At 44.0% G+C, this 19370-nt stretch overlaps 1 protein-coding gene across 6 annotated transcripts in view; it reads right to left on the bottom strand.

Annotated features, from left to right (window-relative positions):
- Nucleotides 1-19370, bottom strand: part of IFT56 (intraflagellar transport 56) — a 60618-nt gene that overhangs the window by 36885 nt on the left and 4363 nt on the right. For 5 of the 6 annotated variants that reach the window (XM_053256177.1, XM_053256176.1, XM_053256175.1 and 2 more), the window contains 7 exons: nt 9239-9353; nt 9067-9116; nt 7986-8131; nt 5430-5601; nt 4570-4644; nt 3139-3241; nt 866-921 (listed from right to left, as the gene is read on the bottom strand). In XM_053256177.1, the coding sequence (XP_053112152.1) occupies nt 866-921; nt 3139-3241; nt 4570-4644; nt 5430-5601; nt 7986-8131; nt 9067-9116; nt 9239-9353 (717 nt within the window). The remainder of the gene's footprint in view (nt 1-865; nt 922-3138; nt 3242-4569; nt 4645-5429; nt 5602-7985; nt 8132-9066; nt 9117-9238; nt 9354-19370) is intronic. The other variant, XM_053256181.1, reaches the window with a different exon arrangement.

The following is a 19370-nucleotide window of genomic DNA, read 5'->3' as shown; positions in this document are numbered from 1 at the left end:
CTAAGATTTCCTGAAGCAATGCAGGTTCCTTATTTTATTTCTTAAAGATTGTGGCCTCTTGAGGACAGATCCCAATAATGCATCGGTGCACTGTCAGAGCTCGTGGGGCGGCACATCCATGCACCCCAACCCTCAGAGCTACGAGCAGGAGCCGGTGCTCGTCTGGGTGGGCGATCCACCCACCCAAGGAAAAAGAACTGCTCATCTGCAATGAAGGTATGTTTAACCAGCCTTCCCCACAGCCCACCCTCTAGCCCAGGGATCCTCAACGTTGGGCCCCCAGATGTTAGTGGACTTCAACTCCCATAATCCCAAGCCCCAGTGGCCTTTGGTTGGGGATTATGGGAGTTGAAGTCCAATAACATCTGGGAGCCCAACACTGAGGATCCCTGCTCTAGCCCTTCTCACTGTTCATAGAAGAGGCTCATTCTCTTGTTTGTTCCCAAACTGCAAACAAAACACAACAGGCAGGATCCAGATTAAGTTAATCATGACTAAGTCCCATTTAAATTAATGGAGCTTAATCATGATTGCCTTATTTCAATGATGCTTAGTGTGCTAACTTAGGCTTGATCTACCCAATTAAAGGATATAGCATTTAAAAGGGCAAAAGGCAAAAGAAGAATTCTATGTGCTTTCCCCCCTCAACTGAATAAACCCAACTACATGACTCAAATATCTTAGTTTAGGAGGGGCTTCCATTCTCCTGCTCAAAAAGATTCAGTGAAAGATATTTTGAAACTATAAAGTGAACTGATTGTCTTGGATGCACAACAGCTTGAATCCTGTCCTGCATCTATCATAGATCTTACCCCCAAATGATAACTGCTTCCTTCATAGAACCATGCTATAAGCTTTTCTTTACCTGTGGGGTTGTCGGTTCCAGGTCTTTAATCAGGTTGTAAGCTTCCTGCACATCATCTGAAACACAACACATTACAGTACATAAATCCTGGAGAAATATATTCAACATCATCACTCCCCTTCCCACAAAAGCATTTAGAGGGAAAGGGTGAAAATGAACTAGAAATTTGAGGAAATCTGTACCTTCCTGTTTGTGCATTTAGTTCATCTTTATAACATGGATGTGTAACAGTTCCTTTACCAGTCAATTATTTTCCTAGTTCCTAAGCTCAGCTAGCCCCGCGCCCACCCAACCCCACATAGTTCAGCAGGTGCCTTCTGAGCAATACAAGATAACAAACCCTTCACATTACCCACATTCATCCATCTTTTGAAAATGGAACAGGAAGAGGATCTGAAGGTTTTGACAGGAAGATGGTTTTTGCTTGTTTGTTTTGAGCAGGTAAGGAAATGTGGCTGTGACTTCTTAAATAAAAAGTAGTGTTATCCAGACACTAGGAGATTGTATTGTACCAAATCATTCATTTAAAACAGTTATGATAATGCTGTATCTTTTGTAATATGACATGGTAGTACAAAGATGCAAAGGCCAAGGTTCTAACATCTACTACTTTTAAATGCATTGCCTGGTCATGTGGAGGTGATATATTTATAACCAACAGATTCTGCAAGGCTGACAAAATCATCTGAAACACTGTTTCCTTTTGCTGTTTGATATGGTTGTTTGACTAGTCAATAAAATTCTATTCTATTCTCTGTCCTTCTGCCAAAAGCCACTGTAGTAGATTTAACATAGCCTTTGTCTCAAAGCAAGCCCATGTGAGGGGAAGAAAAATGCTGAATCATTCTCTCTTGCTTTCACCCACAAAGGCTGTTCTTCTAAACTTAAACTGTTCCTTTAGTAGCTCAAGTGCTGCCACAACGCCCACTTTTTAACAGAGTTTAATCCCCCCCGATGTGGGCGAAATTCCAGGGAACTCTCCTTCTCTTTACCAATTGAAAAGTACAAAAAACCCTCTCACGTGCAGACTACATGTGATGAGAAAACCTGACAGAGTTGCTGAGCAATCAAACTTGAGACATGCGTTGCACCAGAGCAAACCCCTTTTCAGTCCTCCTTTCCCAAGTTAAAAATCCATTCAGAGGCTTATCAAAATTGCAAAGAACATAAAATAAAATAAAATAAAATAAAAAATAAAAGAAACTTTATTCAAAATACCACAGACTGCTTCCATCTGAGGCTTTCTCAGCTTTTAGTTACAGGGAAAAGAAACACTCAGTAATTGCAAGAATACTTCAAAAAGCACCCCAGTTACAAGCAACAGGGATATATGAACCTTTAAAAGCACCTCTAAGGTTACAGAGACTTTTGCAGCGTCCTGGATGCAGAGTTGGGCTCAGGCTAATGTTCCTTAGCTTGTTATGTTACAGATAAAACACTTATAAGGATTTGCAACGCACATCAAAGTAAAATAAGAAGTCTAATGTGAGCTAACTTACAAACAGATCCCTAGACTAAACCTTTCCCTGAAGCCAAAGCCCTGGCTTCTTTCCTGAACTCACCAAATCCATGGTAGAGACTTCAGGCCCCTGCAGTCATAGCTTCCCAGGATTGCAGTCCTCCTGGTTGCAGCCATTACCTGGCCAGCCAACCTGTTGTTTGCCCTGCCTAGATCCAACTGAGAACAAAGAACCCTTTCTCTTCCTTTCGCAATGCCCTCAAGGTCTCGACCACCATGTTCTGAGTGGCGGATCTCTAGAGGTCACTGCCTGTCAGTCAAGACAGGGTTCACTTCTGGTTCACTCTTTAGAGGAGGGAGGGGCCGTTCACTACAGCCACCTAAGCCTATTCTTTGATATATATAAGTAAATAACAGTAATTTATGGATTTGTTTAAAAACTGCAACATTATTTCTAGACATGTCACTATATAACTACCCCACCACCTTTCAGTTTACAAAAACATTCTGTATGGCATGCACGGGGAACCCAGGTGTCATCCTACTGTCCTGTTGCAAAGTAGCCTTGGTTAAAATTAGATCTTCCACTAGTATCAAAATATCTTCTCATCTTCCCCCTCAGCCATTTACAGCTGTTTTTTTCTTTACAAGCTAGGAATGTAAATCATTTGTTATTTTCCATAGCACATAAACAAGAACAAAACACTACCACCCACCTCCACAAAACAAAAAGACCTTACATGGAATCAAATAGTTCCCAGAATGGAAGCCTAGAGAGTTACAGGAGATGAAAGAAGCCAGAAGACTTGCAAACCTTGTCGGAGATAGTAGATGACTAAATTCAGTCTAGCTTCAGGAATGACATCAACTAGTGGAGGCAGTACTTGTAAAGAACCTTCTCCTCCACGGAATACAACCTGCAATGGAAAGGCCTCACCATATTAACATAGAAGGAAGGATGCTTCAGTCTTGCACACATATTGAAAATATTGTTTATTAGATTAAGAGCTACAAGGACAAAAAGCTAATGATGAATTATTTAGTTAATATAGTTGTATACCACCATAGATACTTTTTGGGGGGGCAGAGCAGTGATCTATAAATATAAGGTCATGGTCTCACAACTACAGGGAGACATGACAGAGATTTATAAAATTATGCATGGAGTAAAGAGAGTAGGAAAATCACCTAATGGCACAGTGTGGAAATGACTTGACTAGCAAGCCAGAGGTTGCCGGTTCAAATCCCTGCTGGTATGTTTCCCAGACTATGGGAAAAACCTATTTCAGGCAGCAGCAATATAGGAAGATGCTGAAAGGCATAATCTCATACTGTGTGGGAGGAGGCAACAGTAAATCCCTCCTGTATTCTACCAAAGACAACCACAGGGGCTCTGTGGTCGCCAGGAGTCAAAACCGACTTGACAGCACACTTTAGCTTTAGAGAGAGTGGACAGAGAGAAATTTTCCTCACTTTCTCACAACACTAGAACCAGGGGTCATCCCATGAAACTGAAGTCCAGGAAATTTAGGAGAAACAAAAAGGAAGTACTTTTTCACACAGTGCATTATGGAATTCTCTGCCATGGGATGTGGTAATGGCCATTACCTTAGATGGCTTTAAAAGGGATGTAGACAAATTCATGGAGGAAAAGTTTGTCAGTGGCTACCAGTTTGATGGCTATAGGCCACCCCCTCCAGCCTTTGAGGCAAAATGCCTCTAAATACTAGTTGCAGGATGAAAGGGGACAAGCAACTATTTTGTTACCTATACTATTGTATGACACAACATTTAACAGAACTTCAAAAGCAAACATTCTAAAACAAACAATGCCGGGGAAACAGCCCAAAGGGAGAGACCAGGATAGCTGAATGAAGTTACACATACATAAAGTTTGTTTATAGCTGGAAGTGAGGATCAAGAGATTACGCCAAAGGCCTCACAGAAAAGATGTGTTTGCAGGAGAGAATTAAAGGAGGGCGGGGGGAAACTTGGAGGGAATTCCTGGCATACAGGTCAGCAAGAGAGAGACTTGTGATAAACGAGCAAGACACCTTCTGTGGTCAAAAGGTGGTAGTTTTAAAGAAGTGGTGGTAATGAGCAAAGGTACATCAGGAAACAATGGCTGAAATAAGAGAGGAGTCATTTAAGCAGAGAAGCCTGGTCATTTAAGCAGAGAAGTCACTGTTACTAAGCTCCATAAGCCATATTATGCAAGCTACTGACTTTCACAATTGTCACTTACCAAGTTATGCTTAATTAGCTCCTTAGCAAACTCAAATGATGTTGAGGCACTGTCCATCAGACTCTTCAGCTCTGCCTTATAGTTTTAAAAGAGACACAAAAAAGCAGATAGGAGTGAAACTGTCAGCTGTGATAATCAAGAGGAAGTTATGATTATATTGCTTTAACACACACACACACACACATTATCTTATAGTGCATCCTAACCACTAGATGACTAACTCATATCAGTTAGTGATGTGCATGAACTGGTTCGTTGGGGCAGGGGGTGGGTGCACTTACCCCTCCCACCGCTTTCCCCCTGCCAGCACTTTTCTGAGAAGCATTTGGGGAGGCAGTGTACCTCTCTGCCGCTCCTTCCCCCATTCCTTGGCAAAAGGCTTCAGAATGTGCGATTACGCGTATGCATGGCGTGCGTGTGCGTCGCATGCGTGCATACGTCAGACGTGCATGCACACGACGTATGCACACGCGCCCGTGCGCACCGCACACACAATCGCACATTCTGAAACCTTTTGCCGAGGAATGGGGGAAGGGGTGGCAGGGAGGTACGCTGCCCCCTCCAAATGCTTTTCAAAAACAGAGCACCAGTGGGGGTAAAGTGGCGGGACAGGTAAGTGCACCCTCCCTCGCCCTTAAAGAGCCCCCCCCAGCTGTGAACTGGAACGCGGCGGTTCCGTGCACACCACTAATATCAGTGACAAGTTAAATATACCAAGATAACTGTAAACATCAAAAATACAGCCAGACAAATGGAAAACTCATAGAGTTAAGAACTGCATGTAGTTGGCACTCCTCACTGAAATATAACTACCAATCTGAAGCATACATCAATGAGAAACACACATTCCAAACAAGTACCTCAGCAGCCTTCCCATTGTAGAGTCGGAAATGATTACAAGCCTTTAAGTTGAGAGCAATAGTGCTATCAGGAACTTGCTGAAGATAAACAGCTAGCACCTCTTGTGACACATCATAGTAATCCAGCTTGTAGTAACACAAGGCCACATACACATTCAAGGCCAAATATTCCCTACGAGATTAAAAATAAAGACATTAAAAAGAAATCCAGCGTGGTGTAGTGGTTAAAGTGCTGGACTAGGACCGGGGAGACCCGAGTTCAAATCCCCATTCAGCCATGATACTTGCTGGGTGACTCTGGGCCAGTCACTTCTCTCTCAGCCTAACCTACTTCACAGGGTTGTTATGAGGAGAAACCTAAGTATGTAGTACAACGCTCTGGGCTCCTTGGAGGAAGAGCGGGATATAAAATGTAAAAAATAAAATAAATAATAAATAAAACAAAACACGTTCTTCTTCAAAAAGCACTAATCAAATCAACTGGCAGAAAACTCAGTTAAGTAGAAAGCTTTAAAGCAGGTTACTAAAGGAAGGTGTGGGTGTGCAAATAATATTACATACTTAAGTCCTCTAAGCATATCTTCAGTAAGCAGTAGAATAGTTTATACCAACATTGTAAGGCTTTACTTGATGTGTTTTGCTACGAACGATGACATATTCAATGAAGGATTAGAAAAGGAATTCTTAAAACTTCTCTGAGGGAAGGCAGGATGCCTCCTTGTCTTAAGGAGGCAATTATTAGACCGCTTCTGAAGAAGCCTACCTTGGATCCCTCAGAGCTGAGCAACTACAGGCCCGTCTCCAACTTTCCGTGGCTGGGCAAGTTAACTGAGAGGGTGGTGGCTTCCCAGCTCCAGACAGACAGTCTTGGAGAAAACTGATGATCTCGACCCATTTCAGACTGGCAATTGACAGAGGAAATGTGACTCTGTTGGTCCTTTCGGACCTCTCGGTGGCTTTCAATACAGAACATTTCCATTTCCATTTCATTTCCAGAACATAGTAACATTCTGGAGTGTCTGAAGGGGTTGGGATTGGGAGGCATTGCTTTGCAGTGGTTCCACTCCTACTTCTCGGGCAGGTTCCAGATGGTGTCCCTTGGAGACTGCTCTTCTACAAAATCTGAACTTTTGTATGGTGTGCCTCAGGGCTCCATATTGTCTCTGATGTTGTTTAACATCTACATGAAACCGCTGGGAGAGATCATCAGGAGATTTGGTGCAGGGTGCTATCACTATGCTGATGACACCCAATCTATTTCTCCATGTCAACATCATCAGGAAAGGGCATAACCTCCCTAAATGCCTGCCTGGAGTTGGTGATGTGCTGGATGAGGGATAACAAACTGAGACTGAATCCAGATAAGACGGAGGTACTCATTGTGTGGGGTCAAAACCCAAGGGACAATTTTGATCTGCCTGTTCTGGATGGGGTCACACTTCTCCAGAAGGAACAGGTACGCAGTCTAGGGGTGCTTCTGGATCCAAGCCTCTTCCTGGTGTCCCAGGTTGAGGCAGTGGCCAGAAGTGCCTTCTATCAGCTTCAGCTGATACGCCAGCTGCATTAGCTTCTTGAGATGAACGACCTCAAAACAGTGGTACATCTGCTGGTAACCTCCAGACTAGATTACTGCAATGTGCTCTATGTGGGGCTGCCCTTGTATGTAGGCCGGAAACTACAGTTGGTCCAGAATGCAGCAGCCAAGATCAGAATGTGACGGCTAGATTGGTCTCTGGGTCATATCAGAGATACCATATTACTCCCATATTGAAGGAGCTACACTGGCTGCCAATATGCTTCCAGGCAAAATACAGGGTGTTGGTTATAACCTATAAGGCCCTAAACGGCTTGGGCCCTGGGTATTTAAGAGAACGTCTTCTTTGTCATGAACCCCATCACCCATTGAGATCACCAGGTGAGGTCCTTCTGCAGTTGCCACCAGCTCATCTGGTGGCTCCTCAGGGACAGGCCTTCTCCATTACTGCCCCGAGGCTTTGGAATGAGCTCCCTACTGAAATAAGAGCCTCCCCATCTCTGACAGCTTTTAAAAAGTCTTTAAAGACGCAAATGTTCACCCAGTCTTTTATTAATATTGTTTTAATGCTGTTTTAGAATATTATTTTAAAAATGTTAAATTTTTGTAATGTTCTAAACTTTTTGTTTTTTGTTTTAACTAATGTTTTACTTTTTCTGTTTTTATTTTGTTGTAAACTGCCCAGAGACGTAAGTTTTGGGTGGTATAAAAATATGTTTATAAATAAATAAATAAATACATCAGGGGACCACCAGACCCAATACCCATTTTTTAAAAAAGTTTTAGGAAACTTTTTATATGATTGTAGATAGATGATTATGGATAAAATATTGAAGACATTAGTATGCCCACCTCTGTCATCTTCTTATTTTTTGTGACAGCATTTTTTTTAAAGGGTGACACATATTCTTCTAACATATTCATTGTTTGTAGCAAAACACATCCTTCTATGAAGTACAGACAATAAAGTGTTCTGCAGGTACAGGGAACGACAAAATTGGGGAAGGAAAAAGTGACCCAACCTGTTATCAAGAAGTATTCGTTTGTATATATCAATAGCTTCTTGGTAGTGAGATCGCATATAGTGGATAGAGGCTAGGCTAAGCTGATCTTCTGTTATGTCCTGCAGATTCTGGTGGAAACTCATCAGTTTCTTCTCATCACCAAACTAAAGGGGAAATGTGACAGAGTTCAAAAAGAAATTATACAGATACCCATGATACTACAGAAGTCCTCAACCAGTGCTCCCTCTAAGGCATGCACATAAGTTTTTTGATGTCCGCTCAGTTAATTTTAGATCCCATTCAGGTTGAATCAAGAAAGCCCATTCTGAATGCATGTGTGCACACACTGCCTTGATACTGCCTCCCAGAACAAAACTCATCGTGCACAGATGAAAAAAAAATTAGAGGGAACACGGCCCTCAACCCAGGTGTCCATGGGAAGATCAGTGTGCAAGCAGTGACCCAAACCCAGATATTGTTACCTGCTCTAATCCAATCTTCCAGATTGGTTTCGGAAGGGAAATGCTTCCAGGGAGGATTTGGTTTTTGTCTCACTGGCCCTGCCTGAGTGGCACTAGAGGTCCACACAGGCCTATTGGCATGAACATCAGAGAACATGCAAGGAAGTCCTTTGGTTTGTTTTAAGGTGGAGAATTTACATATGGAAACCAGCCCAACTTGTTTAAAATATCTTGTTTAAACATGTTTGTGAACTACTGTCATTCTCCTCCCATATCTTCTTCAGGCCTCCATCCCATCTTTCCCTTAAGACCCCACTGCACTCCACTGACTTCCACCCCCTATCCATGGGTCACTTGCCTCTCAGCACTTTTTTCATTTCAGTCTCCTTATCACTCAGCTTTCAGACTCTCAGCCTCTGCATCTGCCCGGCACCTCTATTTCTGCCCTCCCCTTCTAATAACACCACTATACTGAGACAAATTAGTTTTCGCAGCCAAACTGAAGGGGGTGGGAATGGAGCGGATTACTGTGCGTATGTGTGTGGGGGGGTCTCAAAGTATCTCAAGTGCACTTTTTATACTGAGTTTGAATTACAACTATTATACGTAGCTTAATAATAAAAACAAAGCATATCTACCTTGTGCGCAAGATGAAACAGCAGACGATTCTGAAGTCTACTTTTGGGAGCTGAAAGCAAAACCCATATGGACAAATCTTATGCCAATACATGGAGCAATTCAGTATTTTTAAATTCATAACTATGTGCTATTAATTTGTTCAAGTATACTTCCCTAAGTAACCCTTCTCACCTTTCAAGGCAGCCTGTTCAGCTTGTGCATATACCCCTAAGAAGAAGTAAGCACATGCTAGATTTACCCAAACATCAGGGTTGCAGCCAGATTGTGTAGTCAAAGCCTCATATTCCTGAAACAAAGAATACTTCTTGACACATTCCTCTTGTAACCAAACATTGCAGGTTTATTGTTTATCAGTCAAGATGCAATAATACTATATTTACCCAAATACAAGACAACAAGAATTCAGAAGACAACTCTGAATTTAAGACAATCCTCTTTTTAAAAAAAAACAAGCAGAGATTATACTTGTATTGACACAAAAGGAGAGAAAACACACACACACACCACCATTTCTAACATCAAAGAACTTGGGGGGAAAGAATGGTGTGTGTGTGTGTGTGTGTGTGTGTGTGTGTGTGTGTGTGTGTGTGTGTGAGAGAGAGAGAGAGAGCGAGAGCGCAGCACACACTCTCTCTCTCTCTCTCTCTCTCTCTCTCTCTCTCTATATATATATACACACACACACACACATATACACACATCTCTCGCTCTCTCACTTCACATATATTTTCTCAGGAATCTTTATGACAATGCTGTAAGGTGGGGTGGGGAACCTTGGCCTTCCAGCTGTTTTTGGACTACAACTCCCATAATCCCCAGCCACAGAGGCCAATAGCTAGGGATTATGGGAATTGTAGGCTAACATCTACAAGAGGACCAAGGTTCCCCACCCCTGCTGTAAGGCATATCAGTATTAACCCTGCATGACAGATGGGAAGATGAAGTAGAGAGATGGCAGTTTACCTAATGCCACCAAGTACAAGCATGTCTGAGGTGAAATTTCAACTAGGAGACTTTCTTGTTCATAGCTCATACTCTTAACCACTAACCACCTCCCCATCAGCTGGAACAGGGCCCTGGTCAGTTGGAACCAAGATATAAAGTATTGAGATATTCTGGGCTGTTCTCACGATCAGAAGCCAGGTGGAGTAGCTTTTAGCCTAGATTCAGGAGCTGTGCGTGCTCCTGAAAGTAGACCGTGTGGGTGACGGAAGTGATAGTGTGCGAGAAGCAAACTTGTTTGGTTGATATGGGTAGCCATTTGAGAATTGAAATCTCCTCTAGAATGAGGAGGTTGCCTGCTCGTGCCAACACATGATCACTTCCCAGTCCTGTACCCAATGTTTCCACTACCCACACGATCCATTTTTGGGAGTGCACACAGCTCTTGAATCTCAGCTAGAAATTCCTCTACCTGGTTTCTGATAATGAAAACCAGCCCTTTATTTGAACACTAAGGTTGTTGTTTTTTAAAAATAATAATGGAGGATTAGATCACCATACATACCTTTTAAAAACAGACAAATCCAACTGGTTAACCAGTGGCGGATGGCGCAGGTGGGTGGCGGGAGGCACCTTTAACTGTAGATTAGTAGGTGCTCACCTCTCCCTCCACCACACTTGAAAACTGTTCAGAGCAGTAGCATGCTGCCCAGCACCTGCTGTGGTGGCAGACTAGCTCTGCCATTCAGCTGGCGGAGGCCATTTGTGTGGCCAGCAATTGCTCCACACATGTGCGGAGGCCAGCTAAGTAGCAGAGCCAATCCTCAGCTGCAGCGGGTGCTGGGCGGCGCACTATTGCTCTGAGCAGCTTTCCGGTGTGGCGGGAGGAGAGGTAAACACTTGCTAATTTACAGCTAAAGGTGCTTCTCACCTCTCCCTGGCAGCGCCTACATCAGCCGCTGCTGTATTTAACTGATATGACACAACGTTTTAAGCTGGTTACAAATACATCCATAGCTAACATCTGAGCAGAAATATTAATAAGCCATTGTTAAGGGTAGCAGGGAAAATGCACAATTCCAGTGCCAACTTCTGATCACTTAAGGATGGTTAAAGGTTACATATACAGCAGCACTTACATGGATATGAACATTTTTTTGAACAAGGAAAGGAGAAGGGGGCAGAAATCACCAAATTTCAACATGAACAGATATCTCAGTGAAAGTTTGCCACCTTGTGGCAAAATAAAGGACCTCCCAGAATCTATTATTTTTTGCAATCATTCTGCTTGAGAAACTGAGGAGCAGATTTTCAATCAGTGGTGGCCAGTGAGGGGGCGGGACAGCAGAAGGTACCTTTACTGGTGGTACTGCTGGCACCAAGAAGCTTGTGCTGTAGCCACCCCACCTATGGCACTCACCTGGCCACTGCGTATGCCACTGTTTCATTTATCTAAAATTCTATTAGTCAATATATGCAATTGTAGACGCAACCTTGAGGTCACTCAATAAGTTTGTACTACAGTTTTCCTGCCCTCTGTTCAGGAAGAAGGAAGCAGGGTAGGTTCTTGAAATACTTCCAATAAGATGCAGGCCTATCTGAAACAGAAGAATTTAACTCTGAAATTTACTTTAATTTGTGAGCAAAAAATATTGAATTCCTTATTTCCCTGACATTATGTCACTGTTAACTCAGACTTAAATTCCACTAGAAATTTACTAGGTTGGGTGAACTTTTTTGATTTCAACAAAATTTCACCTCACCTAGATCACTGCGTGCAAGTAGATAATCATGCAACTACATGGCATAAGTTTCACTTTATATCAGAAATTGCCGTGCTTCCAGTTTTCACCCAGAACAGTGCACAATGCTAGGTCATAGAACACAACTGCATTTGTTCCAGCTCAGACAGGAACTCATACCTAAAGGATTTACTACAAATATTCTTTAAAACTACAATACCCACACCATGAAACAGAGGGCGGGGAGGGGGGTGGGGGAGAAGGATTGAAAAGGCTTAACTGGTACCCAGGAATAAACTCCTTTAGTACAGATACAGAAAAGAATGTATCACTGGTTGTCATCTACAACATTCAGGGAAGATCATTTCAACATTTCATCAATGACTTACAACAGGCTGTGACAAGTTTTCTTTGGATCTAGGAGCCTGCCCCAGAAGTTGGGAGTCAGATCATTATTCACAAAATCATTGGACTTAGTGACTACCAGGTGGTGGGGAGGAGGAGGAGGAGGAGGATGATGATGATGATGATGATGATGAATGGGCCTCTGTTCATCCCCTTTACAAATAACAGAATTAGAACAGAAACAGAGCTGCTTGGGACAAATAGTTTCTTAAATAACTTTGCCTCTAAATATCTTAGTATAGGCACCACAGTTAGGTTTCTGGGCACCACAGCTCCCTGGCACCTGGGATTTGTCAAGTCCTGATTTACAATCCATTTGGGACAAAGGCACTTCTCTTTCACAAGCTTTGGGTGGTAGGTGTGTACTTGCTTACAGATAATCCCCTAATCTCCAAACAGTTGGATACTAGTAATAGACTACAAAAGATACACAACAACAAGCCCAGATACCAACACTGTCCCCAGATCTACTCAGAAAATATTATTACAGGACTTGAAAATATCAGTCATACAAGCAGGGGCTCATTCCTCCAACATGATATACACTATCATGGGCCAACAATGCCCTTCTGCTTATACAAAAGAATAGACACAAAATTGAGATTAAAAAATGGTAACATTCAGAAGCCAGTGAGGAAAACAGGAGCATTGGTCACTCACCATGAAGGCTTCTTCTTGCTGCTGGACATCTCACATGGGTTATTCTCCCAGCATGCTCCAGAGGATAGGACATATTCAAATTAGACCAAGCCTTTAAGAGGCCCGGGAGGATAGCCCCTCCCAGTTTAGACAGTCAAGCCAAGCTTCTTGAAGGAAGAACAAGTTAACCAGAGAACAATAACAATAATAGTAACAACAGGAATAGAAGTGATACTAGGAGAAAGAAAAGTAGACCAGTAACTGCGGGTGCCTTGGGTGGGTCGAGATGTCCTTAACTCCAGCAGCTAGCAGAAGCCTTCACGGTGAGACACCAATGCTCCTTTCTCCATTGCTGAGTGAGGACATCTCACGTGGGACATGCCACAGCTAACAGACCCTGGGAGGGAGGCGACCCCGGCTACTGGGGCGAAAGAACGTGTTGCAGCACACGCCTGCCAAAGGCTGCCTGAGAGGAACATAAAAGATCAAGTTTGTTGTGTCTTGTAAACGTGGAGCAGGAGGACCATGTTGCCGCTCTGCAGATGTCTTCCAGAGGAGCATTCTTGGAAAATGTCGCCAAGGTAACTGTCAAGTGTGTGGAGTGAGCCATGAGTTTGAGTGGTGTAGGAAGGTGTTGAACTTCATACGCCAGAGAGATACAGGCCTTGAGCCATCTTGACAAGGTAGATGTTGAAACTGGTTGGCCCATCGTGGATAGTAGGAAAGACACAAATAATGCCTCTGTGGTACAGAAAGAGGAAGTCCGGGACAGGTAAGTCTTTAGGCAGAGCTTGACATCGAGTTTGTGCCAGTCTTTCTCCCTCAATTGAGATAGGTTAGAACAGAATGATGGGAGAACCAGGTTCTGCAACCTATGGAAGATAGAAGCTACTTTTGCTAAAAAGGAGGGATCTGGGATCAGAGTGACAGTCTGGAGGGGAAAAAAATACAAAACCTGCAATTGGCAGAGAGGGACTTAAGCTCAGAAACTCTCCTAGCTGAAGTGATCGCCACCAGAAGTGTGAGTTTCATTGATAGGATGTGAAGGGGGATAGTTTGTAGCTTGAATGGAGGCATGTGTAGTATCCCGAGGACCTTGTGTAGGTCCTATAGTGGGAAACCTGTGGACTACTGGTGGGGACGAGAGGGTGGCCCCTCTGAGGAAGCGTTTTAGGTGCAGGTGTGAAGTGTGAAGTGTGTGAAGGCAGGTGTGAAGGCTCTTTATGGTGTTCGCCTCTAGTCCTTTATGTAGCCCCTCCTGTAGGAAAAGTAGAAGTTCTAGAAGTCCACAGGTGATTGCCAAGAGTTTGTGTTTTCTGCCCCACCGGAGAAACACCCGCCATTTGGTGCAGGGTGTTATCAGTATGCTCATGACACCCAAATCTATTGCTCCATGTCAATGTCATCAGGAGAAGGCATAACCTCCCTAAATGCCTGCCTGGAGGCGGTGATGGACTGGATGAGAACAAGTTGAGACTGAATCCAGATAAAACGGAGGTAATTATTGTGCGGGGTCCGAACTCAGGAGATGATTTTGATCTGAATGGGGTCACACTTCCCCAGAAGGAACAGGTAAGCAGTCTGGGGGTGCTTCTGGACACAAAACTCTCCCTCGTGTCCCAGGTTGAGGCAGTGGCCAGAGGTGCCTTTTATCAGCTTTGGCTAATACACCAGCTGCGTCCATTTCTTGAGATAAATGACCTCAGAACAGTAGTACATCTGCTGGTCACCTCCAGACTTGACTACTGCAATGCGCTCTATGTGGGGCTGCCTTTGTGCATAGTCCGGAAACTGCAGTTAGTTCAGAATGTGGTGGCCAGATTGGTCCCTGGGTCATCTCGGAGAGACCACATCACTCCTATCTTAAAACATCTACACTGGCTGCTGATAAGTTTCCGGGCAGAGTACAAGGTTTTGGTTATAACCTATAAAGCCCTAAACAGCTTGGGCCCTGGGTATTTAAGAGAACATCTTCGCTATGAACCACACCGCCCATTGAGATCATCTGGAGAGGTTCGTCTACAGTTGCCACGGGCTCATCTGGTGGCCACTCATGGACGGGCCTTCTCCATTGCTGCCCCAAGGCTTTGGAACACACGTCCTGCTGAAATAAGAGCCTCCCCATCTCTTACAACTTTTTAAAAGGCAGTCAAGATGCATTTGTTCACCCAGGCTTTTAATTAGATACTGTTTTAATTTTGTTTTAATAGTTTTAACTTTTAATTTTAATTGTTGAAATGTTTTAATCTTTTATTGGCTGTTTTTATTGCTTTGTAAACCGCCCAGAGAACTTGCGTTTTGGGTGGTATAGAAATATATAAAATAAATAAATAAGTGTGGATTGATAAATTCAGTTGGTGGAAGGTTGTCTGGATGCTAGGATGGTATCTAATACCCGCTGATCATATCCAAGGCAGCTGAGTATGTTGCGTTCAGTCACCATGCGGCAAGCTTGAACCAAGCTGAGTTGTGATGAAGAACTGGGCCCTGACTGAGGAGGTTGTGTGACGTTGGAAGAAACCACAGACCATCTACTGCCATGTACAGGATTTCTGTGAACCATGGGTGGCATGGCCAGTAGGGAACTATCAGAATGACATGTGCCTCAGCAATTGGATGCGGCATAGAGGTCAACTGAGAAGTGGAATTGGGGGGAAGGCATACAGTAGTTCCTTGGGCCATGGGGCTGACATGGCATCCACTGCCTCTGCCTGTTGGCATGGGAAGCTGGAGAAAAAATGAGGAACCTGAGAGTCGAAACATGATGTGAAGAGATCCACTGATGGATAACCCAGTACTTGTGCGAGATGGTGGAATACCTGTGGATCGAGTCTCCATCCCTCAGGGTGAAGCTCCTGGTGACTCAGCCAGTCTGCTTGTATGTTGAGTAGGCTGCTGACGTGATGGGCGAGGAGGGAGAACAGGTGTTCCTCCACCCATTGCATCAGTAGCACTGCCTCTTGGAGGAGAGATTTGGAGTGGGTCCCCCACATGCAATCTACATGTGCCTTTGCTGTCATGTTGTCTATGCAGACCAAAACATCTTTGTGGAGTATGCTTCTTGAAGGTTAGAAGAGCCAGATGAATGGCTTTCGGCTCCAGCCAGTTTATGTTGTGTTGAGTCTCCTATGGATTCCAGCTACCCTGGGCTGAGTGGGTTAGGCAATGTGCCCCACCCCCAGCTGGACCAGCTGGCATCTGTCATGATTATGATCCTTGGAGGATCCAGAAAAGACTTGCCCTGATCCAGATGAAGGGACATAACCACCAATGTAGTGAGTTTTTTACTGAGTGAGGAAGCATGATCTTTGTGACACTTCTGGGCAATCTTCATTTGGTGATGAAGTAGGAACCATTGTAGGGATCGTAGATGGAAGTGTGCCCCGGGAACTGTTGCCATGGTGGAGACCATAAGACCGAGGAGTTGGGCTAGAGTGATGACCGATTCCTTCTTGAGAGATAGCACATGACGGATTAAGAGCAGAATCTTGTCTTTACATTCTACTGGAAGGAAGAGTCTGTCTTGTGTCATGTCTATTATCACCCCTAGGTGTTGTATCTGTGTGGAAGGTATCAGCCGGCTTTTTGTCATGTTGACCAGGGAGCCATGGGGTGATAATGCAGCAAGGGTGGTGTTCACGTTCTAGCTTGTGGATGCTCTTGATTGAATGAGAAGATTGTCCAGGCAAGCGAATAAACCTGGCTTTTTGGAGCCCGAGGTGAGCAACCAGTGGTTGCTGGTAAAGATCGTTGGAGCTGAGGAAAGTCCAAAAGGGAGTGCTGTGTATTGATAGTGTGGGTTTGTTTTATTTTATAATTTATTTAAATTATTTCTATACCACCAAAACTTGTGTCTCTGGGCAGTTTACAATTAAACTCATTTAAAACATCAATTAACAAACTCATTTAAAAGATTAAAAACATTTAAAACCCAGTATTAAAATTATTTAAAACTATAAATCTAATTAAAAGCCTGGGTGAATAAATGTTGTCTTCAGTGCCTTTTTAAAAGTTGCCAGAGATGAGGAAGCTCTTATTTCAACAGGGAGCGCATTCCAAAGTCCAGTGGCTGCAACGGAGAAGGCCCGTTCCTAAGTAGCCACCAGATAAGTTGGCAGCAGCCGCAGGCGAACCTCTCCAGATGATCTTAGCAGGCAGTGGGGGGGCTTCATGGCCCTGTTGGGGCTTCATGGCGAAGAAGACGTTCTCTTAAATACCCAGGTTGTTGCAAGAGAAGCATAGTAGTGGGCAGTTGTTTGGGTGGATTGGGACCCGAACTGGTACACCTCTGTGAGGTCAACTGATGCTAGCAGATCTCCGTGGTGTAGCACTTCTGCTATGGAGTGGCGTTTCCTATAGAATTTTCTGCGTCTCACCAATTTGTTGAGATATTTGAGATCCAATACTGCTCTGAAGGAGCTGTCTCTTTTGGGTACGGTAAATAATATAAAGTAGATGCCTCGTCAGTGTTGATGTATGGGAACCGGCTCTATTGCTGAGAAGCTGAGGAGATGAGTAATTGACTTTTGGAGAGCCACGTGTTTTTGGTGGAACCAGGACCGGGGAGTGGGTAGGAATCAGTCTCAAAGACGGGATATCAACTCTATCTTGCAACCATGTAGAATCGTGTCTAGGACCCACTTGTCCAAAATGGAGGCCTCCCAAGAGTGAAAGAAGTGAAAGAGGCAGCCTCCTATGCCTGGTGAGTCGGGTGGCTTGACGGGATTTGGACTGTTGGCCGAAGTGTTGCTTCGGGTTGTTGGTCTTGATGTTGAACTGAGGTCTGTTCTAGGTAGGACGCTGAAGTCTTGTGTCTCTGTCCCAGTGTCGAAAGGTGGGTTGAAAAGATTGAAAGGGCAGGTTGGACCTCCGGTTTGGGCATTTGTCCTCTGCGGGTGGAGGAGAGGAGTGTCTTTCTGTCCTTTGTCTCGACTAAGACTTCTTGTAAAGCCTCATCCCCAAAGAGCTTTGCAGCTGAGAGGGTGACTGCCATCAAGTTTGAGTGTGAGGCCATATCCACCTGCCAGTGTTTCAGCCACAGGGTGTGTCTGGCTACCAGGTTATCGGCCATGACTCCCGCTCCAAAATGGACACAGTCTAATGTTACATCGGCTATAAAGGCTTGGGCCTTCAGAAACTTTAAGAGGATTTGTCTCTGTCTGGTCGGGTCAAGTGAAGGGGACTGGAGGAGTTCGTCCATCCATAGAAGAGATGCTCTGGAAATGATAGATGCTGCTATGGAAGCCCTAATGGATAACAAAATGCATTTGTTGTTCTTCCTGAGTTGGAATTCAAATTTATTTTCAGTGGTATCTTTTAGCACTGACTCCCCATCTCAGGGCAATATGGCTCTCAATGTGAGAGTGGCCAGATGAGCATCAACTGGAAGAGCTCGGAATAGGGCCGCTGCTGTAGGAACAAAGGCATAATGCTTGTTGGCTAAAGTCATGGTTTTCTTTTGTACTGAGGAAGCCTGCCATTCCTGCCTCACTACTACGGCAAAGGTTTCAGGAAGTGGAAATAAAAGTTCCTGCGAAAAGGTAGTGGGTAGCACTAGGGACTCCCTGGAAGCGATGGTCAGTCCCTGTAAGGTTTCCACTTGTAGACCCAATGTATGCAAGGCTTTTACAAACAGGTTAGAGAAGTCCTCAGATGGAAATAATCTCCAAAAATGTGGCGGCCACCTGACCACTCTCCTTCTTCCTTATGTATTTGTTTATTTATTTATTTGATTTTTATACCGCCCTTCCAAAATGGCTCAGGGTGGTTTACAATTAAAACAAATCATTAAAACAGAAGAGCTAAAACAAAAATTAAAAACAATGTAACAATTAAGAATTTAAAAACATTTTAAAACAACAATTAAACAATCGCAGTAATTAAAAACCCTGAAACTGGGTTAAAATATTAAAACCGATGTAAAAACCGTGGAAAGCCAGGCCAAACAGATATGTTTTAAGGGCTCTCCTGAAGGCTAATAGAGAATTCAAATTACGGATTTCCACAGGGAGCACATTCCACAGCCCCGAAGCAGCTATAGAGAAGGCCCGCCTTTGAGTCGCCACCAGATGAGCTGGTGGTAACTGGAGACGAACCTCCTCATATGACCTTAATGTACGGTGGGGATCACGCAGAAGAAGGAGCTCTCTGAGGTAACTCGGGCCTAAGCCGTTCAGGGCTTTAAAGGTAATAACCAGAACTTTGTATTTTGCCCGGAAACATATCGGCAGCCAGTGTAATTGTTTCAAAACAGGCGTAATATGGTCTCTCCGGGTTACCCCAGAGACCAATCTGGCTGCTGCATTCTGAACTAATTGAAGTTTCCGAACTACGTACAAAGGCAGCCTCACGAAGAGCACATTGCAATAGTCAAGCTGAGAGCTTACCAGCTGGTGCACCACTGTTTTGAGGTCATCCTCTTCAAGGAATTGATTCATTGGATTTGAGATAAGGATCCAAGTCAATAGGAATATCCCCTGGCACTGTCGGGGCTTCTTGATGAACTATGAGGCCTTGCGGGGAGAAGGGGGTCTGTAGGCCTGTCCAGGTGGGGATTGGGGGACTCATAATCTGAA

Source organism: Hemicordylus capensis, chromosome 5 (assembly GCF_027244095.1).
Source record: "Hemicordylus capensis ecotype Gifberg chromosome 5, rHemCap1.1.pri, whole genome shotgun sequence".
Lineage (NCBI taxonomy): Eukaryota > Metazoa > Chordata > Lepidosauria > Squamata > Cordylidae > Hemicordylus > Hemicordylus capensis.
The sequence above is the reverse complement of the archived record's forward strand: the minus strand, read 5'-3'. Positions and strand labels throughout refer to the sequence as shown.